The sequence below is a fragment of the Eublepharis macularius genome, chromosome 16, assembly GCF_028583425.1.
Source record: "Eublepharis macularius isolate TG4126 chromosome 16, MPM_Emac_v1.0, whole genome shotgun sequence".
Taxonomy (NCBI): Eukaryota; Metazoa; Chordata; class Lepidosauria; order Squamata; family Eublepharidae; genus Eublepharis; species Eublepharis macularius.
Window position 1 is genome coordinate 11,176,759 of NC_072805.1, and position 27,661 is coordinate 11,204,419.

At 43.0% G+C, this 27,661-nt stretch overlaps 1 protein-coding gene across 1 annotated transcript in view; it reads right to left on the minus strand.

Annotated features, from left to right (window-relative positions):
* Nucleotides 1-27,661, minus strand: part of VWF (von Willebrand factor) — a 214,944-nt gene that overhangs the window by 42,570 nt on the left and 144,713 nt on the right. The window contains exons 36-40 of the mRNA XM_055000628.1: nt 27,057-27,249; nt 21,528-21,869; nt 7,028-7,233; nt 1,569-1,671; nt 977-1,048 (exon numbers count right to left, since the gene is read on the minus strand). Of these exons, the coding sequence (XP_054856603.1) occupies nt 977-1,048; nt 1,569-1,671; nt 7,028-7,233; nt 21,528-21,869; nt 27,057-27,249 (916 nt within the window). The remainder of the gene's footprint in view (nt 1-976; nt 1,049-1,568; nt 1,672-7,027; nt 7,234-21,527; nt 21,870-27,056; nt 27,250-27,661) is intronic.

Genomic DNA, 27,661 nt, shown 5'->3' on the forward strand with positions numbered 1-27,661 from the left:
CATTGAAGCAATCCAACAGCTGCCCCAAGAAAAGCTAAATTCTACAGCCAGCGTACATTATGAAAACAATAGTGTACACTAAAAATATCATTCCTCATTTTGCACAATTTCTCTCTCCTATTTATTATTTGAGTTTTAGACTACCCTTCCTTTAAGGAACATAGGCCGACAACACTGTCCCTTCTTTATTTTATTCTCACAACAACTCTGTAAGATACATTAGGCTGAGAGCCAAGCTACAAATGACACCTGACACAGGTTGGACACTTTTCAGCTTCCCTCAAGTTCCCTCTTGCAGCTTGGCTCTTCATTTAATTGAAGTTTACAGAGCGGCAGTTTATGGGAGGGAGAACATGCGGTCGGGAGAGGAGTGCAGGCATCGGGCTCTTTTCAGGAGCCCCCCTTCCCCTCCGCTGGGTGTGTGTGGGGGGGGGGTCTGTAAACTTCAATTAAATGGAGAGCCAAGCTGTAAGACCAGGACGCCTACATTTCCCATCAAAACTTGAGGGAAGCTAATAAGCGTCCAACCTGAGTCAGGCATCACTTGTAGCTTGGCTCTGAGATTGTGCGACTGTCTCAAAAGGTCACAAAGTGAGTATCATGCATGAGGATTTGAACCCAGGGTCTCCAACATCCTACTCTGACACAGAAATCACTGTAAGTTTTAGAGCCTTCCATAATTTATACTGATTTTGCTAATCTTGGAGAGGGCCAAGGAGCTATTCAGAGCACCAAACCCCACTTCCCAATCACCAGAAATCTTATTCAGCCCCTCACCGCCTTCCAAGAGTTCAGCAGTTGCAACTATTCAAGCATATCTTTGCAGCCATAAGGAATAGAAAACTGAATTATTTTTAACATGAAAGCTGAGATTCTTGGGAAGCTGAACTCTTTGCCCAGTACCACAGTCTGCATTTCCACAGAACTAAAGGACATACATACATAAATACACACACGACTTCCATGAGGAACTTACTGCATTCATAGACTGGACAGCACAGATCAGAATCCCTCCGTAGTCTTGGGATTTCACAAGGGCCACACTCCGCTATAAGTGGAGAGAAATAAAACTAAGCCATCTTTCTTATCTAAAGCAATCAGCCTCTTTGCTCCCAGAGACAAGAGGCTGGGTCCAGAATTCTGCAAATGTTCCATAGATGAAGAGACCCTAGCAAAGTAAAGAAGGCTTCCCTGATGCAGAATATATGTGGTTGGCTAGTACACACATCCCTCAAGAGGCGCCCTTATCTGTTGGGAGGGTACTGCTTAAAGGGTCTATTAAAAAGGCAGGTTCGTAGCAATCCTGGTCTCGGCTCTGCCAGAGTATTTATGAGACAGCATGTCAATAATACGTATAGGAGACACACATGGAGATGTCCTGTTTTGTAAATGCAAGCAGCATTTTCCCACACCTTCATTAAACTTTGGTAGAATCAACAATGGGGAACACAGCCGGAGAATTTGGCCTACAAGCCACCAGTCCGCCATGCTTGGTCTATGGCTTAATTAACCAAACAGGAAAGAAGAAATATTTAGATTGTTTAAAACAAAAATACCCCATAGCTTACGTTTGGCAGTTGGACAAGGCCGAGTTGTGCAGTTTATGGTCCTATTATCAAGGCATATACAGATGTTACAGGGTTCATTGGAAGGGATCCACGTTTCCAAGTGCTATATAAGAATAACGTAATGTTTCAAAGAAAGGAAATTTCTGGTTATTTGGTATGCAAAAATTGGGCAGAGTTGGGAGGGAAGAGGGATGTAAAGAAAGAAACTGACCCCATCACCACCAAACTTTAGACTACATATGGTATTGCTTTGGATTGTTAAAATAATTACAAGAAACCAGAGATGTTACCCAATTTAACATAAAGGTTAATACATTTAACACAAGATGCAAAGAATGTATCAGAACTGTGCACGGCCCCCCTTCTTCAGATTTTATGAGTGCAATTATAATACACTGGAACAGAACACAAGACATTGTGGGATGCTGTTAGGGGAACAAAATGCATCCATGTCAACTCCATAGGCTGCAGAAAGAGAAGCCAAGCCAAGCTGGACCTTGGAAAGTTTCAGTAAGAAATGTTTCAAATTATTCCTTAGGCATTTCGGGAACAAAAGCACACCAGCCTATTTTGGGCTGAGAATGTACCAGATTCCTTGTTTCCCTGGATATGAATTGACAGTAAACAGACGCTGTATCAGACACCATAATTCCTTTGAGACAATCCTAAAAGGCCAGTAAATTTGTATGAATAGACTCCGACACTAAGGTGTGACAAAACAGATTTCACTCTGAGCATGTTTACTTGAAAGTAAGGCCCAGTATTTTCAAGGAGACTTACTTCTAGGATAAATGTGCTTAGGATCTCAGCCAAAACATCAACCCAGCTTTTGTGGTACAGAGCTCAGCGCATGCTCCCAGATGCATGCTATCTATTTATTTATATAGCATCATCAGTGTACCTGCGCCACAGGAAAAAAATTAGACGGAGAGGGCCATCCAGTGAACCTGACTGGCAATAGTTTTAAAACACAGCCAGGGAAGTGTAAAGAGCTAACTTACAGAAATTACTGCCCCAAAGTGTAGGAAGGGCCAGCAAGTTTACCAGCTTTCAAAACAGGACTATATGAATTTTTAGGGAGGAAAGGCTAAAAAGAACCTCTATTTTTTATGGTCAGTCTCCTTAAAAAACAGAAGCTATGAGCAAGCCACAGGAGAGTCCCGTTGCCTTCATCCCTTTTATTAAGCTTTGAAACCTTTGGGTTTTTCTGCTATTCTTTACTATTGATGGTATTTGTGGGACCCTTAATTGTAGTGATGTTTTAAGTTTTAGTATATCATATTTATTTAATAATATACATATTTAATATGTATTGGCAGGGCTTTTTTCTGGGAAAAGAGGTGGTGGAACCCAGTGGGTTGCCCTTGGAGAAAACGGTCACATGGCTGGTGGCCCCGCCCCCTGATCTCCAGACAGAGGGGAGTTTAGATTGCCCTCTGCGCCGCTTGGCAGCGCGTAGGGCAATCTAAACTCCCCTCTGGGGGCGGAGCCACCAGCCATGTGACTGTTTTCAAGAGGTTCCGGAACTCCATTCCCCTCCGTTCCAGCTGAAAAAAAGCCCTGTGTATTGGTGTTTTTGTTTTTAATGTCGTAAATCACATCGGGCCTCATTCAAGGGAGAGACAGTATAAAAATTTTAAAAATAAATAAGCTTTCCAGAAGAATCATGCGGCTGGCCAGGATAAAACACCGGCCTCCATCCCAGCACTCCACACACCAAAGTCTGAAGGTTTCCTCCAGCCTAAAAAAGGAGCCTTCCTTCAGCTCAGGGAATCCAGGGCCGTTTCCACACTACTCACCTTAATCCGGAACAGGGCGCAACGCTGTGAAAAAAACGCGGAAGATAGCATCTTCTCATGCGAGTTTTGCACAACGTCACGCAAAACTCGCACAAGAAGATGCTATCTTCCAGGTTATTTTTGCGACGTTGTGCCGCCTTCCGGATGAAGGTGAGTAGTGTGGAAACGGCCCAGGTCTCTCATTTCAGCCGGAGACCTCCAACCACTTAAATTGGAATAGGAGACATACTTTTGATAGGGAGTGACCCTTGCCAGTGATGCTGTGACTTCACTGGTGATGCAGTGACTTTATGGTGTGACCCAGAAGTGATATCGTCATGTTGCCAGTAACACTCTAGCATTCACCCCAACCTCTATGGTTTAGTAAGGTTTCTAGTTGCCTGCCAGTGGCAGGCAATCTCCCGGGAATTTGCTCCTTTGCCCGCCAATCACTGGCAGTTGGTGGGAGGTGGCAAATGCTCCAGTGAGTGCCCGACACCAGCAGGCAACCTGAAAAAGCACACACAAGGTGCACTCCAGACAGGGCACAGGCATGCTCCATGCTTTACCGGGGCCAATTTTGACCCCCAACAGGCTGGATTGGCCCTGCATGAAGCATGGGAGTATACCCATGGCCATCATGATGATGTCTCATCCCAGAAGAAAACACTCCTGGCAAGTGAGCGGTTCCCCACCCCTCCGGGAGGGTATAGGGACCTGGCAACCCTATGGTTTAACCATATAATTTGGGGAGAATAAGAGCTACCTGCTGCTATGAGGTCACTTCTAGATCATGCCAAAAGTGACATCAGTGCCTCACCAGTGAGACCTCTTCCCCATGGTGAGTCTCCCGCTGAAGCTGGCAACCCGGCTCCAACTTAAGCCACTCTCCCATACAGACCCTCTCAAAGGCCCAGAGAGGCCTGGCCCCTTGCAGCTTTTGAGCCCCCTCGCTGTAATAAATTTTTTTAAATGATGACAAATAATTATTTTGGGATCCAACATATACTGAATTACCTCCCCATCTGTGTGCTCAGAATAGGGTTCTCAGATGGGGTCCGGAATAATACTGAACCTTGTGGAATAATGCTGGGGTGGCACTTAGCTTTTTTTTAAATATTCATGCATGCACATAATCTGTGTGCACTCCTGGCCTGCACGATGATGTCACTAACTGAAGTGACATCGTCACGCCAGCCTCACTTCCAGGTGCCCAAGTTGGCTGGCCGTTTCTGCCAGTGCCATGCAGCCACAGGAGGCCGGCAGGAGCACTGCGGAGGATGCAGAGAAGCAAGGAGGAGGTGTCCAGTTTTGTGGGGATCTCTTTCCCAGACAGTCCCACCTAATACCAGACTGTCTGGTGAATACTGGACACCTGGCAACCCTAGCTTAGAGTAGCATTTTGAAAACTTGTTCAGATCACTACAGCATACTCCTTATGAATAAAAATGGGAAGCATGCTTTACTCCGACATCTGAAATGGATCATTTATTAGAGTACCAAAGTTCAGGATGATTTCACTCATGGCTGCATACTGACATTAAGAATGAGTGACAGCTATCCTGCTTAGGGTTGGGGGACTTCCTTGATCTTGAGGAGTCTTCCTCCAGCTTAAGTGGCTTGTCTGCTAGAGAAACAGTTGCTTCAGTTGGAGGAAGTCTCCTTAGGCTGGGGGAAATATCCAGACTTTGCTGAGTGAAGTGGTAGGTTACAGGCCACAATTACTATCCTCATGATCTAGCTATAAGATACACTGGGAAAAGTTATTTTTTTATATTTATAGTCCAGTTTTCTCACTAAGACTCAAGGCAGATTATGCAGTGTAAGTCCATGTGATCAACAGCTGAGATATTCAGTAAAAAAAAATACAATGGGGTATGGCGGTGGCAAGTTCTTTCAAGTCATAGCTGACTTACAGTGATCCCTGCAGGGGTTTTCAAGGCAAGAGACAAAGAGAGGTGGTTTGCCATTGCCTCCCTCTGCAACCCTGGTCTTCTTTGAAGATCTCCCATCCAATTACTAAGCAAGGCCAACCCTACTTAGCTTCCAAGATCAGGCTTGCCTGGGCTATCCAGTGGAGTCCAGGCAAGCAAGAGTCCAGTAGCACCTATAAGACTAACAAACTTAGATTGTGTGTATAAGCAGGCACTGGAGGGCTGACCTTTTCTTGCTTACAGACAGCCTGCTAACCTGAAACAACTACTCACCCACAATGACAAACTACTTAACACTAACATGGACTCTAGTACCAAGGCCTGCAACAAACCAAGATGCCAACTTTGCTCTTTTCCACTGCTACAGACATACTAACACGGCTACCCATCTTGGGCTATCCAAGTGTATGCATAGTAGAAATTTGAAAATAAGTATACAATTCAAATATAGGAATACAGCAATGAATCGTGCTGGAACAAAACATGAGAATTTGACCTGGCCAATTAAATGACATGGAAAATACCCAATGAGATCATGTCTATATCCACAGACAGGACCTGCTAGTATAGTCTACAGCCCCTTTCTCTTTACCAAACCATCTCTTTGCATCATTCCCTTACAGCACAGCCCTATTGCCTAAGCATCACCAAGGGATCTCAACAGGTAGGGAGGCAGGCAGGCAGGCAGAGAGCTGGGTGTCATCTGCATACTGATGGCATCCAATTCTGTAGCTACGAATGATTTCTCCTGGAAGTTGAATAACAAGATTGCACCTTGTAGAATCCCACAAGGTAATTCCCACAGCAAAAACAAAGCTGGTCACCAACAACAATCCTTTGAGTCCGTTCTTTGAGGAACGATTTAAGCCAGTCCAAGGCACAACCATGGATACCTGCTACTGCCTCCAAACACTTCAACGGGGTGGTATGACCTACTGTTTCAAAGGCTGCAGGCAGATCCAGGAGGAGCAACAGGGAAACGGGGCCTGTCAGAAGCTCCCAGCATTTGGGGGTGGGAGGGAGTCTCTTGCCACTTGTGTCGGGGCCCATTTCGGACCGGGGCCTCAGAACAAGGGTAGGCGAGTTTAAACTTCTCCCTCTGGGCTGTTATCACAATCTAAAATAGCCCCAGTGAGTTGTTATTTGTCCCACTGGGAAAAACTTTAATGTACTGATATCAAATATTTTTCTAGGAACGCATTCTGCTTGAAAGGAGGCAAGGCACAGTTACGATTCATAAGGAAATGCAACATGCAGTCCCAGGGCCAATAATGCTATTGTCTCTTTCCACCAAGAGTGACTGATCGCTTCAATTGCTCCTGGTGCAGGTATGTGTCAGAATTACCAGTCCATAAAGCAAACGGAGGAGCAAATCCTAGAGAGGGGGAACAGGCAGCCTCATCTGTGAGTTGACCCTTTGGGTTCACAGTTGCTTTTACTAACATAATTACTCTCCTGCAGCATGCTAGTAGGGTTGCCAACCTCCAGGTGGGACCTGGACATCTCCCAGAAGAACTGATCTATCTCCTGATTACAGAGATCAGACCCCCGGAGAAAACGGCTGCTTTGGAGGGTGAACTCTATAGCATCATATCCTGCTGAGGTCCCTCCCTTCCTCAACCCGCAATCTTCCCAAGGGTCTAAGTCCAAATCTCCAGAAATTCCCAACCCAGAGATGGCAACCCTCCCCCCTTGGTTAGCTTTTGATTTACTGGCACAGAAGACTAGGGAGTCACTAGAGAACTACCTGGTGGCGAGTCCCATCGTCACTGACGCACTGAGTGCAGACCTCTTCATCCACGCAGGTGCCCTCCAGGGTCACTTGTCCCTGGGGACAGAAGCAGCCTTCGGCAGGATAGTCCAGGCAGATTTCTGTCTTGGTATTGTTCTCACAGTGCTTTGTGCAGCCTGTTTGGCAAGAGTTGTACATCAAAGAGGCTGGACAGTTCATAGCTGTTAGGAACAGAAGACAAAAGAAAATCGGCTACTGAAAACATTTAGGAAAGCAACCAAAAAATTAAAAGATTTTGTTCAGGAGGAATCTGAAATCCAAAACAATTCAGAGGAACAGAAGGGGAGAAAACGCACCACCCACAGCCTACCTTGAACACTTAGCCCAGGGTAAGAAAGGGGTCTAAACAAATTCCAACCCATTTCTTACAATGCTGGGAAATGGCAGGATGCCATTTCAGATCTGGGGGATATTCAACAAGAAATCGCAGGAAAGGAAAGGATGACAACAGCTAGTGCCCGTTCAGAAGAGAAGGTCAAAAGCATGCTCTCCATTCATAACTACTGGTTTGGAGCCAAACTAAATTGGCAATTTCCTCCATGCCTGCTGCAGACCTCCCTCATGTCATTCCTCAGTGTCCCCCAGGAGCAGCATTTTCTGACGATCAGTGGGAGTGGAGAGCCAGGAATGTCCCGTTCTGCCCTTGTGAAATTTAGTTTGGATGTCACCGATTCCCACCCCTAACATGTACACTGTCAAGGGGAAGTCAGTCACACAGAGAAGCTCCAATTGCGTATCTGCCTTTTCACGGAGATAGTAACTCCAAGGTTGCCAACTCCAGCTTGGAAACTTCCTGGAGATTTGGGGGCTGTGCCTGGGGAGGGTGGAGTTTGGAGAGGGAGGTTGCTCAGCCAGGATGCTATGCCACAGAGCCCATCCCCCAAAGCTGCCATTTCCTCCAAGAGAATGGATCGTTGGAGCTCAGTTGTCATTCCAGAAGAACATCCGGCCCCACCCAAAGGCTGGCAACCCTAAGTGACCTCCTTCCAAGACAGACAATACACAAATACATACAGAAAATCAGATCTCCAGACCTTCTAAATACTAACACCCTTGTCTTGCTGATCTTCCATTTTTTGGCCCTCATCTGCCTATAACAGCACCCAGACACGCATTCAAAGAACTCAGCATAGCTGTTGAGTTTGATATGATAGAGAAGTGGAAAATGGGTCAACGCCACATCAATAAGATCACATTCTACAGTTCTGCTTCATTTCACAGCAGATCTGTGTGTGTGTGTGTGCACATGTATGCACATGAAAGCTTTAGGGCATAAAATACCTGAAAATCCATTATGCACTTGAATTATAAACTTACCATTGTAGGAAAAAACTGATTTGGAAGTGGTAATTAATTTACAAATATGAATGTATTAATAATATCTACTGTTTATTATTGAAGGGGAAAATTATATATCAGAGAGAATTTGGGATATTACCATAAGGCCAAAAACAACATGCAGTGTGCAAGCCAAGAAGGCATTTGATCGAGTGGGAAAGAAATTCCTAGCACATCTTTTTAAAAACAAATTGGTATATGGAAGCACTTCATAGCTGGATTATGACCGGTTGTAAAGATGCTAAAATTAAATACATTTAATATGAAGCTTTCCAAAGAAACAGGCCTGGAATGAGGCACTCATAAGAAATAAAATAGTAAAAGAGTCCAGTAGCACCTTTAAGCAGAGCTGTATTATCCATAAGGCTGACTAGGCTGAAGCCTACGGGCCCCGCAGGGACTAGGGGCCCATCATTTTTTTTTTTGCTGAGCCACTGTTACCTGTGCCCTAGGGCTCCAAGGGTTAAAGGTATTTTGCACTCTGCGCTGTAGCAATATGTGTACATATATATTTATCCCTATATATACTCTCATAAGTATACTATACACACACACACACACACATTACTTTAACACAATATTGCTTACGGGTTCCTTTTTTGTCCATGTCTCTATTCCAATATTCAGACAAGAGTAATGAAAGTTGGGACCGTGTGCTTGAACGTTCCCACCGGCTGTTGGGACCAGTCAAAACACTTGAATATAGGACTATGTACTGTGGTCTAGTACCTACCGTACCAGGGTCAGGCTGTCAGCTGTAGTGGGGTGAAAGATTGAAGTGCCAGAGGGGGCCTGAAATACCTGAAAGCCTAGGGTCCTGGCCATGGGTTAATATGGCCCTGCCTTTAAGACTAACCAACTTTATTATAGTATAAGCTTTTGAGAACCACAGTTCTCTTCACCAGATGCATGGAGGGTATTAAAGTTTCTTCATACCCTCCATGTATCTGATGAAGAGAACTGTAGTTCTCGAAAGCTTATATGACAATAAAGTTGGTTAGTCTTAAAGGTGCTACTGGACTCTTTACTATTTTGTGAGTACAGACTAACATGGCTAACTCCTCTGGATCATAAGGAATGCTCTTTCTTAGAAACATTTTATTATATTTATTGAAACAATAGCAAATGGATCATGAATTGATGGAGATATAACATGAGTCAAAGGAAAAACCTTGTTTGCCGAGACTTAGGCCATTTCCCCACGTCCTAAAAAGAGCACCACACTCACCAAATGCTGGTGGCTTTTTTGCAGGATTTCTGAAGTCTCCATTTGCAAAACAGATGCAGGCCGTTTTGCTTCTGTTTTTGTGGCGCTGCGAAAACCGCCTGCATCTGTTTTGCAAACAGAGACATCAGAAATCCCGCGAAAAAGCCGCCAGCATTCGGTGAGTGGTGCGCTCTTATTAGGATGTATGGAAATGGCCTTAAAGGAGAAATTGCTATGATGGCTGCAGGACAGCTTCAGACAACTCAGGGAAGTGGGAGGAGCCAAACCTTTAGCTTCAAAATGGCAATGTTACGTTTTGTTTTTCTCCACCTCCTTTCAGCCCCTTAGCGGGGTTTAGGGGAACAGTTATAAATGGACACCATGGCACAGCTCTCTGTGGCTCAGTTGGGAAGGAGGTTGCCCACCAGAAGTGGGCCTTGGTTTTTCTGTGCCAACACCCCTAATTGCAAGAGGATGGGGTGGGGTGTGTGGGCAATGGCAAACAGTGCAGGGATGGGTCTATGGGAAGCCATCCATACCCTTCCCTCCGCTGCTCACAGCAGGACCACTATTTTGTGCTTCTGTATAGAAAGCCCCAATGAGTGGTATAATTTCTCTCTTATTTGATTACAGCACCTGAATTCTTGAAAAGGAAAGTGAAACCTCCAGTTAAGAACTGGGAATTGGAAAACTGGTCCTTTTTAACTTGGCAAAAACATCAAGTGTATTTTGACTTTCAAAGATGGGAAATTGTACAATATGGGAGATACATATAACTAACTAAATTCTTTCTGGGTTGGGACAGAAGTAATGGAAGAAAACCTGCCCTGTGTCTTGAAATGGCTAAATAGTAGATTAGCTATAGAGGTGCTATGTTTGATATTTGAAAAATATTTATGAATAGTTGCATGATTGTTAACAAATTGTAGCTGTTTTATTAATAGCTGTTTTGATGTAACTATGACTTTTTCTTTTTTTGTACTTTCACAATTTATGTTATTTAGGGTTCATTGTCCTAATAACAGAAACTGTTACTAACATGTACATGTTGTTCTGATGTTATTTTTGTTAACGACTACATTTTAATTTTTTCCTAATAATTATTAGCTAGTTATTAATATCCATATGGGATGTTAATATATTCACTTTTAAAGTATTAAAGAATTAGAACACCTGCCTAATTTGGACTTATCATTAAATACTTTGCTGCTTAGTAGCTGAACTACAGACAGGAAAGGGATCATTCGTCCTCTGACTTTGAAAGTTTGGCCAAACCTGGACACGTATTCCCCTTGTGCAGACACGTCCTTCTCAAATTTTGGAAGCAGCAACGCACCTAGGAACCAACTGTGAGGGTGCTGCAAAGGTAAAAAGAACAGGCCAACCAACAGGCAGACCAAAGAGGAGGAAAAGTTGGAACCCATATATGCAAACCTCATTCCCTCAAGTCCATTGTGATTTCCCAGTCCACTCCCAAGTGGGTCTGTTTGCTTTGTTGCCCCCAAACTGGTGTCCATGGGTGACCACATGTACTCCCTAACATCCATTTCCTTTTTCTCCAAAGCATTTCTTTCTAAAGCAAAGAGCCAACCCTGGCTCTCCACCACCTCATTAGCACAGGAGGTGCTTCAAAAGAAACCAGGTGGCATCACCCTTGTGTTTGCAGGGACAACCCATTCAGAAACAGCTGTCTCCATCATAGGATGATGGTTGGCTTGGAACCTCCTTATATTTTGTAACTGACCACAAGCCCCATGGCAGCCATTTTATGACTGCCTCATGCGGCAGCCATTTTATGGTAATGCCTGCTCTACGTTTTCAAAACTCCAACAAATCTAATGACTAGGGTTGCCACTGGGGTGTGTATGTGTGGCAGAAACTCAGCAGAATAGAGTCTTACAACACTGCAATGTCAATTTTGGCTCCGTAACAGGAAGTGATGTCACAATGGGGGACATGCCAGGATTCTCCGAAACTCTATGGTTTTTTTATGCTGTTCCAGACTTTCCATTCCCTCCCCCCCCTCCCATGTCGGTGGGAAATGGAGGGCAGGAGTGGGAATACTCCCACCCTGAGCAGGCACTTGGCAACCATACTGAAGACCTTTAAAGCAAAGGAATTTCATGATAAATCCAACTTATCTTCCCTTTTCAGTATGGACAGCTGCACCATATCCAGGTAGGGTGCATGCAGGGGATGAAATCAAGGCAGCATTTGTGGACACAAATTATTTGATTTTATAATGTCTCATCAAGGCCAGTAGTAAAGATTAAATTACTGTCTTGCAAATATCTTCCAAGAGGGTATTAGTGTTTAATGCAGCAGCGCTAATTGCACCGCCATGCCTGACTGCAGCTCAGCTTTGCTAGCCTTGTGGGTCACCCTACGAAGTTCCCTGAACCTCCTGCTAATGGTAGTCCTGGAAAGTTGCCCCTGTTTACAAGAGAGAAAAGTTAATTTTGACTGCCAATAAACCTCCGTCCTGCTGTCATAATCCTTCACGGCCCTGCTAATGTCAGGCTTTTACCCCTGAATGAATCATCAGGTAGCCAGGCCCGACGAGATTACAGTAATGGAAATGGTTTGTCACTACTTCAAGTTTCTTTGCAAACCTCAGGCTTTAAGGTGCATCATTTGGGATGTATTTCATGCTATATTTGAGGAATTTCATATCGCTGCATTAGAAAAGGGTTGGATGGGTGAGCCTTCAGGATATTTCATGAACTGGTAAGGAGTATGGTGTTTCTCTTATTGATCTCATGTGATTCGAAATGAGCTACACTGTCGCAGCTAGGTTTGTCAGGTGTCTGGTTTTGGTCCAGGCAGTCCGGTATTTGAGGGGACTGTCCAGGAAAAACATTCCCCAAACACCAGACATCCCTCAAACACTGGTTACCCAGCTTGGCGCCCAGCCTCCTGCGGCTGTGCAGCACTGCCGCTGGGCAGGGAAAATGGCCTGCCAGGCCAGGCCCCCAGCTAGCCTCCTACAGCTGAGTGGCATCATCCAGGAGGGACAGGCCAGCCAGCCTGGGTGCCCAACCAGCCTCCTGAGGCTGTACACCACTGCAAGGGTGCGGAAGTAGCCAGCCACCCTGGGTACACAGGCGGCCTCCTGCAGTGATGCAGCGGCACACAGGAGTGGCGCCCGGAAATGTGAGGGGTTGGTGTGATGACACCCTTTACTACATTAAGTAATTCCCCCCACCGCTCCCTGGGGTCTGGTATTAGCCCGGACCCCATTTGGCAAGCCAGCTTCAATTATCCTCTGCATTTTGTTTTTCTAAAATAAATGGTTTAAAAAGCACCGAGGACTGTAACAAATACAAATACTTTAAAAGTATTTGTGAAACAATGGAAATTAAACATGAAGTTCCCCTTCAAGTATGACTGAATGAATTGAATTTGAAGTGGCAGTAAAAGAAAATATATGTCCTTGCAGACCAAATACATTATCAAGGATTTCACAAGATGTCTCAAGTAAAGTTCATCACATGCTTTAAGTTTTTAAAAGTCTTCCAGTTATTTTGGAAATCAGTATACAGCAACTAAAGCAATGCAAAAACACAGAACTTGCTTGCCAGTCTGTAAGGGTCTTCATAATGCTAAGTATGGAGCTACGTTCCTTTGGGATATAAAACAAAAGGGGAATGGTAACCTAAGTTTACATATAGATTTGACCTCAAAAATAGATATTACCTCTGAACACAGATAGCTCTTAATTACCGTGACCATTATATTCAATAGATTTATCTAGTGATTTTGTATAAGGCCATCAAGTTCTATAAAGTATACAGGACAAGATCCATCTCAAGATGACTTTGGCAGAACCTAAATTTGGAAAAGACTAGAATAGACCAATCCAGCAATTAGCTCACGGAATACAGATTGTTCTCAGACTTCTGGAATTGTGCCCAAGGACTCCTCCAAATCAAAACTGAAACGAGTTAGCTCCCAAACTTCTTAGCGAATGCTGATGTTGAATTTTCTCTGAACACTTGAATATTAAATATCAAACTCCTTCAAATGACACATACTGAATCCTGATATCACAGGAAGAGTCAAATCTGGATATTATATATGTAGCAATCTGTATTTAACACCCTATGATAACAGGTTCCGTATTTGCCATTTGAAATTATTTGATAGTTGAAATGCAATGGTATTTTGTATCTGAAAACACATGACAGATTTGACACAATCAGCTGATCACTTGTAAGATTTCAGACTTAATCTCTGCTAAGCAAAAAAAGATGCTAAGAAATTTGGGTTTTTAGGTCAAATTTTATATGCAAAATGCAAATTCAAATTTTTAAAATCTCCAGTCAACCTATGAGTGGTAAAACTGGATATTCTGGCAAATGACAAATATTTGTTCTAGACACAAATAACACAAATGACAGATTATAATACCCCACTGAAACCAGAAATAATTTTTCTAGACAAATGGCACAACACAGAATTTCCACAAATCAAACAGGACCTTATAAGAACCCTCTTAGTAGCTGTCAAAACAACAATAGCCTCGAAATGGAAATCACAAAAAACACCCATATTAACAAACTGGTACACTATTTGGAACCACTTCACAATTGAAAAAATCACAGGTCTTATTCAAACTGAAATCTACCCTAAGACAACAGAATTTTCAAAAAAATGACTTCTGTTCTTCGAATATATTACTGCAAATGATGTACAACCAGAAAACCAATTATATCAAACATTCATTTTATAAAACTAGTAGATTAATAAACAAACACTGCTTATGAAGACACAATGGCCCATCTACCAAAACTTTCTCAAACTAACAAACAGATTGAGTTATAACAATATATCACAACACCTTGTCCTTTGAAGATCCACCAAAAAGACTGAAATCATAAACATCAAACGACTTATCCGAAATCTGACCAACCTTTGAAACGTTACAAAGACCAAACCAGACATGCATAAATGAAAACGGACACTAATAATGTACCCTTAAGAGAACGAAAAAGCTATTACCAATGTTATAGTTGATTTTAAGAAAATGTTATAGTCACTGTTAAGAAAATGAAAACTAAAGTTTATATATGTAAACTTGTGCATGTATGTATGTATGTATGTATGTATGTATGTATGTATGTATGTATGTATGTATGTATGTATGTATGTATGTATGTATTTGTTCTTGCTCAAACCAGTTGGGTGTCTCTGGTGTATTTCAAATTAACTTGGCAAACTGCAGCAATACTGCAACAACTCAGAAGTTATTGGACACATTCTCTCTGTCCTCCTTCCTCTTTTCATCTTTCCCTTCTGGCACACGGCTACTGAGACTATCTTAACCATCCATCCCTTGATATACTATGCTGGAATGATTCAAAGATAGGGCCTTTGACTGGCTTCTTGTACACTTAAATGTCCTTGTTTGTATTGGAAATGCTATTACAAAGGCAACTCTAATGTGGCTGTTACCCTTGTAGCATCTGCAACTGGAAAAAAAATATATCACAGAGACATCTTTGTCAAGATTCCTGCCAATAGGTTGGCTTTGCAGATGTTGAGCCTGACCTCTCATTTATTAAATTGAAATTAAAACATTTACTGACCTCAGCACAAGCATAATCACCGCATATCATCCTTGCTTATGCTAGGCATGACCTTCACCAAATATTCAAGAGTGAAGTGGAAATGTGGACACTGTACATAGAAGATGAGCCAGAACTCACAACTTGAGCTATGACACCATGTTTAGAGGCAACAAACCTCCTAATATCAGATGTTGAAGACAAACAGGAATGGGATGGACAACAACTGTAAGATTTGTGCTTTGATAAAAACAGATTAAATAGAATTTACCATACCAATAAGCACATATGTTGGAAATGTGAGTCAAAAAATGGACTTCAAACATATGTTTTGGCAATGCCCACTAGTGCAACAATGTTGAGAAAAGATACTTGATGAATTTATTTGAATAACTGGATATGAAATCCCAAACCATTCAAGATATTTTTTGTTGGGACTTTTATTAGAACATATTCCTAACGCTCATAGATGAATGGTACCAGATTTCTTTCCTGATGCAAGAACATTAGTTGCAGAGAGCTAGAAGAGTACAAAATATCTAAATGTAAGATTCTGGATAAACAAGGTGTGGGAGTTAAAAGGATTATCAGAACTGACTGAATTAGCTAGGCTAAGGGACAGAAAAGCTCATTGGGCTTATTCTTCAAAACGTCAGAAACCTTTTTATGATTTTTGTAGGGAAACATTGTCTATTGACATATGTTTATTGATGTACACAACTGTGCATCATTTTTGTAACTGATCAGTTTAGAATTGTATCGGTACCAGGAAGATTATATACCTGGGAACTATATAATCACTCAGTAACCATTATTACCATTATTATTATGAGGTCACTTATGTGTATACTAGCAACCAAGCCCGTTGTGTGAAAAAATACAATGGGCTCTAGAAAACTGATTTGGCAGGCCCCCTCCCGGCAGCATGCGGGCATTTCGCAGTGGCCTCGAGGCCAGAGTCGTCGGCAATGCACCTTCCCGAGGATAAAAATTGAGTCATCATCAATACGGCTTACCTTTTATATAGTAGGATTCTTCTTTGAACAAAATATAAAAATTAAAAATAAGATTCATGTGACCTTTGCTTTTCCAACTCTGTTATGATGAGCTGCTTAAAATTCTATTGTGTTCTGAAACAGCTCTATCCATTAATTCCTGCTGAAAATCTGCACCTCTGTCATGAAGCATTTGTAACTGTGTTCTCTCCTACACCTCTTGTCTTTCCCTTCCCTCGATCTGTGATCTCCCTCACTGTCAATATTTCAATTGTAAACTCTTTGGGGCAGTGACCTGCCTTTCCATCCCTCTGGTCTTCCCTCTGTAAACTGCCAAGCACACTCATGGTGCTGTCTAAATAATTACAACACTGGATTAGATAGGTTTAAAAAGTTTGATCTAATTCAGGAAGGCAATAGTTATGTTCTTAAAAGGAGCTGCATCTAAGGAAAGACACATGCCAGCAAGCCATAGCTCATGAAGAAGAGCAGTGAGAGCCCACTGTTATGTCATCAGGTTGGATTCAGAGCAGCATTTCCACAGGCACAAGGTCTTCGCCTATGGAGTGCAACTTTCATGGCTCTCCCCTCCTGCAGCAGCCTGGAGCATTCCCTGGAATTCAATTCCTGTTCCGCCCTCCCCTGGGAACAGGATCTTAGGGTCCACAAAAGCCATGTGCTGCAAGTGAACATCTTCCTGCAGAAATGCTGGGCTGGATCCATCCAACCCATCATGTCACACATTTTTAAACTAAACACCTAAAAGAGGTGCTCAAGAATCACAAAACTGTTATAATGTGTACTATTCTCAATTCCAGATGCATACTTCCTCCAGGGCAAAATAAAAATGAAATTCCATCACCTTATTTTTCCACTTGTGGTGGATTGACAATTGATGTCATGGGGAAAAATCCGGGGGGTGGGGTGGGGGGGTGGCCTGGGGGACCACCCCTTCTCCTGTAGCCACACTGCCCCAAGCCACTCCAGCCAAGATGGGCAGGAGACACCATCAGCTAGTGGTCCCTGAAGTAAGTGGGGCAAGAGGGACCAGCCTCTGCCCTGAGTGTGGCAAGTGGGAGAAGCTGGCAGATGGAGCCCATGGAAGATGTCTCTGAAATCTAGCAGGACCCAATTTCTCCCGCGTTGTGGAAGATGGACTCAAGCCAAGCCACCACAACAACCATTCTTCTTCCTTTCCTAGCCCCTATGTTGGGGGCATGGGTGGGCCTGGGGCCACTGGGAGAAGGGCTGTTTCCAGGGGTATTTTATGCTTCCAATTTGCCCCAGTTCCCATTACTTCAGCTGTGGAAGCGCATTGGGCATAGCACACCATATGACAGATTTCTGGAGCTGATTTTCTCCTTCTGATCCTCTTTTTCTTCCACCTTAAAGAGCTGTGCCATGTTCCAGGACTCTAAATGGTTCTCTTTCTATTTCTTGCCACACACATTCATTCCTTGTTCACATCCATCTCTAGGGATTACCGACCAGCCAAGGATTACTTTATTTTTAGGTTTAAAAAGGCACTCCCCTTCCTCAGACAGTGAGGTCATTTTCAGAGATGACAAGATTTTCCGAAACAGAGGCAGCATCTGTCTATGACCGATTGTTTTACTTCAAGGACTGACGAGGCAAAATGCTGACAGGCAGATCATTGCTTTTGTGTTGACTTCAGAAATTACTCAGCCACACAACTCAATTCTCTTTTTGGTCCCAGGTTATTTCACTGCAATACACATTCGTTTGTAGAGAAATAGGGGGAACTTTACATTTTTAAAATCACCGGTCCCCCATAAATCTGGTATGCACGATGGGTAATAACCAGTTTAAAGTAATCAAGACATTGGCCATTTCCACACGTCCTACCTGCCTGCGGAACATGGCGTGAAAGACCCGGAAGACAGCGTCTTCTCATGAGAAATTGTGCCAGGAAGATGCTGTTATCCGGGAGATATCTTCCGGGTCTTTCGCGCCATGTTCCACAGGCAGGTAAGACGTGTGGAAATGGCCATTATAATGTTTGCTCTAAAACAAACATATGCAAGGTAAACAAAAAAGATATACAATTGTTACTTTCTGAAGTAGACTACACAGAAAACAAAATTGTTAATGCAGTGGAGGGAACGTTTTCTAAAACTCAACTGATGAAACTGGTTAGCTTAAGATTCGCCTTTTAACTGACTATTTTAATAACTTCCATGGATGCTATGCATTCTACTTTGTTATAATTTTGGTTTTAGGTTGTTCTTCTATTGTTTGATGTTACAGTTATCAGCTTCCAGGTGGTGGCTAGAGATGTCCTGTAATTACAACTGATCTCCAGGCAACAGACATCAGTTCCCCTGGAGAAAATGGCTGCCTTTGAAGGTGGACTCTATGGTATGATACCCTGCTGAGGTCCCTCCCCTCCCCAAACCCGTACTTTCTAGGCTCCATCCCCCAAATATACAGAAATTTCCCAACCTAGAGCTGGCAACTCTGTTTGATGTTGTTGACTACCTTGTTGACTACTGAATAGAGACTCTTTTTTTCTCATAGGTTTAGTTTTATTTGCATTGGCAGATTTAATTATCACACGTGGCACATTGGAGAAGAGACATATACATTTGAAATTAATTAATTAATGGAAAGAAGTAGATTTTTACTCAATATGTAATTAACTTGTTGAATTTGCAACCAAGAGATGGGGCTAATGGCCACCATCATAGATAGCTTTAAAAATATTAGACAGATCAATGGAGAAGAGATCCAAAAGCTTATCATTCTTACAGGTTCTCATCCTCACCAAAACCTTAAGAAATGTTGGAGGCCCAGAGCTTCCCCAGCACTGGCTGATCAAGATACACTAGAGAAGTTAGGCTGGTTCAAGGGGAAAGACTAAACTGGCATACTGCCAGTGCCTACTACTTGGAGAACAGTTGTAGTACAAGGTACCACATCCAATGGCAGTGAATAGTAGAATGATATCCATAGGAGGCTGGCTGTGGAATTATTATGGAGACCTCCAGGAATAAGCTGTCGGGTGCGACCCAAAACAGAGATACACTCTTTTCAGTCTATTGACTTCAATGGACTTGCATCTTTCTGCTTAGGACTGCAGTGTAAATCCCTTACTCAGCTCATGAGGTTTCCAGTTCAAATCAAAAGCTCAAGCATCAAAACACCCAGAGGAACGCTCTAATTCTATTGTTTTATGAAGAGAGAAAGCAATCAACCATCGCCTCCCAATTACATAGAGATGTAAAATTTCTAGAAATTATGAAGCCGAGGGGCAGGGGGTGGGGGGGACACCACTAACCTGTTTTTTACGGAGGAGAAAAAAATGGGGGTAAGTTGAAATATAGGCAATACTTGCTTTCTAATAAAAACTAAACTTATTTAAACCTGGGGGAGGATGAGGAAGATTTCGCTTACAGTAGCTGAGTTCCACCTGGACTAAGTTTGTCTTCCACTCCATGCAGGTAACTATAAAGTTTGGGTGTGCCCAGAAGTACAAGCCCTTAGATTCTTGGCCCTTTGGCTTTTATCCCATGGCTGACAGCCAGTACTTTGGAGGAACCTTCTCCTGAATCTTGGCAGACCCAAGATATATATTTTTTTGTCTGTCTCTTCGGCTTATTCATATTGAGTTTTTCATTTGTTATCGTAAGTCACTTTGGGTTCTTTCAAGGAGAAAAGCAGGATATAAATATTCACAATAAATCAAACTAAATTATTTTGCTGCTTTAACAATGGAAAATGCATCATGTATAATTTAGTGAGCATTTGCTAACTGGCATATTTATAAAATGCAAAAGTCTAAATGCCTTAGTTTTTTTGCAAGAAAAAGGGCAAATCTCAGTATTTGACAGCGAGCAAGCGGTGAGCAGTTGCACTTTATGTTACCTTAGCACACGTACCTCAATTTTTTTCTATCTGACAGGAAAAAAAATAAACACTGAAAATAAAAAATAAATTTTATAGCCAACCAAAGATGTGTATTACTTGGACAGAAACAGTCTCACACACTAACAACAGGTCTGACAAACACATTTGGACATCAAGTAAAAATTTATACCACTAAAAACACTAAACTCTTTAATAATATATTATCCCCAAACGCATTATTTATACAGTAGCTGTTGCCAAAATTATTCACATTTAAACAATAAACGTATCCTTGAATATACGTTGCATATGTCTCCAGCATACACAAGAATCATCGTTATCCAATGCTGTACATCATTTTAGATAAAAATCTTCATGCAACACATTTGAATGAATTAGACCTTAGAAAGCATTTCAATCTTTGTAATAATGTTTTCAGTGCTCCCTCCAAATTTGCCCATTTTCCCACCGGAAAAATCGAAAAACAGTTCTCAGGATAAGGAAAAACCCCTACCACCAGCAATGGTTCTTTTTTTCCGCCCCTTTCCGGGCTCTGACATCTCTACAAGCACCTATACTTATTCAGCAAAGATTTTCTCTCACTATCCTTCAGGGATGTAACAATGATAGCAACAACGCAGTCGCTCAAGATGGATAGGAGTTCAATGCTGAATAGTCTTGTCACTTTGGAAACAGATAACTTCCCAAGAACCACAACTAAAACCTACATAGATACGTACAATTAGGTTCTGTAAATCTATGCAAGTTTTTCATTGCTAGCTACATTACAGCAATGAAGCTACTCTGTCTATTGAGTCCTTAATGCGTTCTGCACAACATCCCTGTAATTGGCAATGCTATTTCTGGCTCCCGTAAGACATGCACCTGCTCATAAGAAAAAGAAAAGAGGATGCCATTGTTGATACATGTGTCCTGGCTGTTAAATTGGGAAGCTCTTTGGGCTGCTATGTCACAAGCTGAGAATCTGAAGAATTCAGAAAGGTTATTAAAATGCTGTGCCTTGGATGCTGTGGCTGGAGAGAGCTTGCTCTTCCACTAAATCCAGGACATGATAGGCAGAGTGTTCTCTGCTTTCTGAGATTATTCTACACACAGCATTTGTAGCGTGCCATTTCTTAAAACACAGTCTTGCAAAAATGGGGCTATCTGAAACACGTCTCATACAGTCCTCTAAGAAAGGGAATCTATTTCTGTCTGGTAAAAACCCTTTTGTGTTTCAGATTCACATTAGTAACTCAGATGCCACCCTTCTATAGATTAGAAAGAGCCTGAAAGCCTGCATTGTAAAGAACAGGGCTGAAAGTCATGTTAACAATAACGACAACAAAACCAGATCAGATCTGAGTAGGCAACACCCCAGCCAGTAAAAACCAACAACAGCAAATAAACCCCTGGATCTGAAACGGAAACTTTTTTCAGTGCACACCCCTATTGTCTATTCTAAATAACAGAATCCTTACCGCAAAATTCTGGAGTTCTCCATTCCACACAGATCCCTTGCGTCCTGCAGAGGTGGGCATAAGAGGACACGATCTCACATACTTCATCCCCATGGCAATTGTTTTCTTCACAGGCTGCATAGAAAGCATTTGGAGGAATGATGTGGTGGCATACATAAAACTGAGCAGAGAGCAAAATGCTGCACTTGGTAGTAGCATGCTCGACACATCTGTCAGCTCTGTTGACCTCACAGGTCTTCCCTGGTTGCATCACGGCCCACTCTTGGACAAAGGTGCTGCTGTCAGGTGCAACAGAACCATCCTTCAATATGAAGTCATTGTTGCTGTTTTGGTCACAAATCCCTAAGAGAGAAAGATAGAAGAGAACCTTGTAATACATCAACAATATTAAAGTATTTTGGTTCCAAGCATACAACACAGACAGAGTGACACAAGACAGACAAATCCTGTCTGTAATTCCTAAAGGACCACAGCAGCTTTGGGAGTGGGGGGACAATTAAAAATCAGTACATGATCAGGCACACTCAAGCAACACAGCCAGTCACACATTGATAAAGAACTAATGAAGCAAATAAGACTCCAAATAGCCAGAAGTGGCTGGAGAAAGCAAGGCAGAAGTCAAGGCAAGGAAGGGAAGGAAGAGGAGAGAGAAAACCCCAAGTAATAATAATAGTAATAATAATAATAACAACAACAACAACAACATTCGATTTATATACCGCCCTTCAGGACAACTTAATGCCCACTCAGAGTAGTTTACAAAGTATGTTATTATTACCCCACAACAATCACCCTGTGAGGTGGGTGGGGCTGAGAGAGCTCTGAGAGAGCTGTGACTGGCCCAAGGTCACCCAGCTGGCTTCAAGTGGAGGAGTGGGGAATCAAACCCGGCTCTCCAGATTAGACTCCTGTGCTCTTAACCACTATACCAAAAACAGTAAAATGCTTCAGAAAGAAGACAACACAAACAGCACACACAAAACAGACCAAACTTTATTCAAGAAGAAAGTTAAGAAAGTAAGAAAGGAATAATATATTATGTAATTTGGCACAAGGAAACTTGCAAATGATCTCTCTCTCTCCCCCACTCTCTCTAACAGTCTCTTTACACGAGACATCTGACACATGAAGAACATGTGTTGGGAGATGCAATGTTAGCCAGGAAGGGCAGTTGAAAAAGGCAGAGCTGGAGGCAGGGCAAAGGCTTTGCTAGACACTGGAGCTGCATGAAGGGGCTGTGAAATGCTGGAAGGGAAACTTCAGCCCAATATAACCTCTCCAAGTCCAAGCCCGGCTCTGGATGGCAGCTCCAGCCCATTTCCATTCCTTGCTGCCCTCTGGTTGCCATCCCACACAGTTTTAGACTGGAGAATGAAATTGACAGAGCTTTCCCAGAGGCTAAAATGAAATTATCAAACCCTCTGAGAAGCAATCTCTGCTGGCTCTGTCTTTTTAAATTAGAATTAATGCGCTTAAATTTTGAATTAATTAGAACTATGCTTCCAGGCTACACTTGACAAACACACATTGAGAAGTCTCTTGCAGAGAGACTCTGAGCTGATTCTTTACAAACAGGCACTCTGCAGAATGGGAAACCAACTCTTATCTGTTTTAAAATTCCACCCCATACGCTTCAGGATTGGACTGCCTCTCACACACATATAATCTTAGTGGCTGCAGTCTGCAACCAATCAAGAAGAACCAGGGGCTCTCTTTCTCCCTCCCGCTAAGGAACGCAGCTTTATGCCCTTATTTGGAAAACACAGCAGAGAGAGGAGACAGGTAATGAAAGTTGCTGAAACAAAATGAAAGAAAATAGTGGGTTTTCCCCCCATTATAGGCTATTTAGATACAGAATTTGTTTTGCTGTCATATGAATTACTATAATTACAAAGCACCACATTTTTTAAATACTGTAATTAATAACAAAAGAAATGCACAAGTCTAACTCAAACTATGTAACTCCCTGTTGAAATCCCTGTGTATGTTTCTTCTGAACAAATTCCAGAGGGATATGAAGAAGTGAGTTCTGACTTATGAAAACTCATGCTGAAAGAAAATGATTTAGTCTTCAAGTTGCCATCAAACTTGTTTTTTATTTTTCCATCCAGAGCCTCTTTTAATTTATATTGGCTTGGATTCTAAGCTGTCTTTCCACTCACATTAGACACTTCCACTGGCGGAAGAGGGCAACTTTCTCTGATTCTCCCCTGTTACTGCAGCCCCCTCCCCCAATTGCTGTCATATTCCTGGGCATCGTCTGGCCCATGGGGAAACAATAGCGAGGGACTTCAGTAGGAGAGGAGAGTCAGGAAAGATACCATTTATTTAGTGCATTTCCACTTGTGCTGCAGACCATCAAGCCACTGAATTTCACTTCAGGTGAAACTGGGTGCAAATAGAAACATACTAATCCCTCCCAAACATGCTATTAACGGGGGATAAAACAAAGTACAGGATAAAGATGTTAGCTGTTTTAGTTCCACTTTGGAGAGAAAGGTGGAGTATAAATGAAGTAAATAAAATAAGATAAAATAAAATAGCTGCTAGATCACTACTTCTGGTTCTACTGGTTTCCCAGCCCATCAAAACAAATGTTGCCTGGCCTTCTATAGACACTCTCCATTTGACCATATTGGCATGTTTTATGAAACAATTTCTAGATGGGAATTAAAACATCTCGTAGCAAGAAGGTTTTATTACATTTTTGTTTACTTTATTATAGCCCTTGAATAAATTTAGTTTAAAAAGTTATTCCCATTGATTGAAGTTCATATTGCCTTAAAAGCTCGGTCTCATTCCAGGAATGAAACTAGGAAGTCTAAGAAAAAAATTCTGTCAATTCTTTCTTCAACAGGCAGATTAAATAATTTCTGCCACATTTTCTTGAACTTTCCAGAAGCTGAGAAGTTACTAGTGGCAGCATTTTTTTTGCTCTGCCAGGCTCTCTCAGCAAGGACAAAAAGAGCTACTAAAACTTCATAATCGTTAAGACGAAGGGCCTGATTGTGTTTTCCTTGCATCCTTCCAGACCCAGAACAAGAGCCTTTGATCAGATTTGCTGGTGAATTCCCTGCTTAGAACTCCACTTCCAGGTGTATACACGCCGGGGGAAAGGACTGAAAGCCTCTTCTACTTGCCATTACTTTCCCAACCTGGAATTATCCCAAGGAGCTGATATCTGTCCCATTGGGGAAACTTACAAGTAAAGGGGGCCACATATCATTTTTCCCAGTGGGGCAAATAATGGCTCCCTGCAGGGCTTTTTTTCAGTAGGAACGGTGGAATGGAGTTCCGGAACCTCTTGAAAATGGTCACATGGGTGGTGGCCCCACCCGCTGATCTCCAGACAGAGGGGAGTTGAGATTGCCCTCCGCACCACTGAGCGGCGTGGAGGGCAATCTAAACTCCCCTCTGTCTGGAGATCAGGGGGGCGGGGCCACCAGCCCTGTGACCATTTTCCACCGAGGGCAACCCACTGAGTTCCACCACCTCTTTCCTCAGAAAAAAAGCCCTGGCTCCCTGACCTCATTTCATGTTGGGAAGATGGTGTGTGAGGGGAGGATTAAACCTAGGAATGCTAGTTCCCATGGTTGGTTATCCCCCGCTCCCACCTTTCTCCACCTGGCCCTGCTCTCCTGGCTGGCAGGTGGGGGGAGAGGTGGAGGAGTGGGAGGCAGAACAGGAGCCACCAGAGGACATAGTGAAATGCCACCACAAGTCCCGATCATTTTGCCCTTGCTGAGACCCACGTCACTTCTGTTTTTCAACTGGAAGTGAAATCATTGGGGCTGCATGAGGAAGCCAAATCAGGCCCCCCCTGGCTGCCAGCGATCTCCCCATCCTTCACTTTTGAGGTAAGGGGGGCTGGCAACCCTGATTAAGCTCCTTCTCTGTGCAAATTGCAGTCCTTATCCAAATCGTACCTCCCCATGCCTGAGAACTGAGTTCAAGCACAGAACTCACACAGTACATCTGCTCAAAAGTCCTCACGGTGGACCTAGGAAGGACATGAGACAACTGAATGTAGAGTTAGGCTTTAAGAATTCCTAAGAGGATGGCACAAAAGTTAAGCTGAAAGAGGGGGTGAAGTGAGATGCTCGCTTAATATTTCAAACCATTAAAAATCTCACTTCGTAGCTATTAGTATGATGTAAGTGGGAACTTGCAAGGATTTGCGGGGGGCGGGGCGGGAATCTCATTTCCCCCCTCCCCCACTATTTCCTCTTTCCCTTCCCTAAAATCCTCCAGAACCTCTCACCTTTTCCTGCTTCCTTCTCTCCTCCCCGCCCACCAGCCAACCTACTGTTATCTGCCTCCTTGTCTTCAGCATTCCCTTTTTCCCCTCCCTGAAAGCCACTATCCAAGAAAACCACAGCCCAGTTGTGCAGTGCCAGCTCCTAGGCCAGGCCCAGTTGCACAATGGGGCACCGGCAAGTACTTTCCCCCCTGCATCACTCTCCCCACACTATTTCCTCTTTCCCTCTTCCTCCCTACTGACAATCCTCAACCTTCTCTGCTTCTTTCTTTCCTTTCCGTCTGACAACTAACGTAACTTTCCTCGGCTTGCCCCCTCCCATTTTCACCTGTATTTATTATCTATTTACTTCATTTACGCCCCATGTTTCTCCACAACGTGGGGCCAGACCCGTTTACATCATTCTCATTTTCTCCATTTTATCCTCAGAACGACCCTGTGAGAAGGGACTACAGACTGGAAGCAAAAAGCACTGGGAGAGGCCTCTCCCCCAGCCCAAAGGAGGGAGGGAGAGTGGAAGAGGAAGCCCCCTGGCCCTGCCTCACCCTCCTGAAGGGGGGAGGGAAGGGGCAACCTGCCTAACCCATTAGCTGGGTGCTACTTTCCTCACCGACCACAGGGCCAGGCACCACTTCCCACACCTCAGCCAGACAAAGCCCTTAACGGCCAATCCATCCTTACCTGAGAGGTAAAGTAGGCTGAGAATATGCAACTGGCCCAAAATCACCCAGTGAGTTTCCATGGTAGAACAGAGGTTCTACTCTGAGACTCTAACCACTACACACAACGGGCTTTTGTAGGGTGGCTGCTGTTGAATAGTAGCAAGCAACCAGGCCTAAGTGAGTCATGCAGATCAGGAAGCAGCAAATTGCCTGGCGGTTGCTGCCTGGCCTGGCTCCAATGAGTTCTCCCTCAAAAGCCGAAACAGCCCTGCAATGGGCCCTGTCCCGCCCCCCTTCCTTTTACTGACAGAAACTAAGCCTAGAATTCTGGCAAAACTGTAATGGTTGCCTAACAACGGCCACTGAGGGCGTCTGTTTCTTAAAGCTGCTTCTTTATCGTTTTAGGGTTTTTAAACGCATACAGCAGCAACAAAAATACAATTTTCGTATTGTAAATTCTGCCTCTTGTGAAGCCAGCATGAAATCTCTCATTTGTTTCACACCTAGTACCTTGGTATACAACAGGAATATAAACACTGAACAAGATACAATCAAACTGAGGGCCAGCTGGCTAAAAGTAAAACTTGAGATGTACATTTTGCAACATACCACAAAGGCCATAGGTTTGCAAAGCAAAACTCTTTGGGCTAAGCTGGAAAGTAAACTCATTGTTGCTTGGAGTGAAGGAGATGATGTGCCCCAGATGAGAGAATCTGATTTCATGCATTATAGCTCCATAAACATTGACTTCAAAATGGTCATTGGTATATGGAAGAATAGACAATTCACCATTCACAGTAACCTATTTGAAAAAGTAAGGGTATGATTTACCAGTTCTGTTAATAAAAACACAACAATAGCATATAAACTTTGAAACAACAGGAATGTGAACATTCAGTGAAGATTATGTTGCAAAGGGTAGACTCTTGGGATTTTGGTCTCTCAACAGTTATTACTGAGGCTAGCTCAAGCGAATCTCCATACACAGAAATAAAGCGATGCTTTTATAGAGTGTGGGTAAGTTCCACGGAGAAATTCTAGCCTGGTCAGCCCACAGCTAGTTTCTGGGGCACGCTAGTTGCAGAATCAGGGATAGCAGAACATTTAAGATGTCACTGAAGCATCAGTCTGCAACTAAATGAGAACTTACATAGTCCTGAAGGTTAATGGGAATTTCAGAAACACCTTTACTGGTTATCTAAAAGGGCCATACA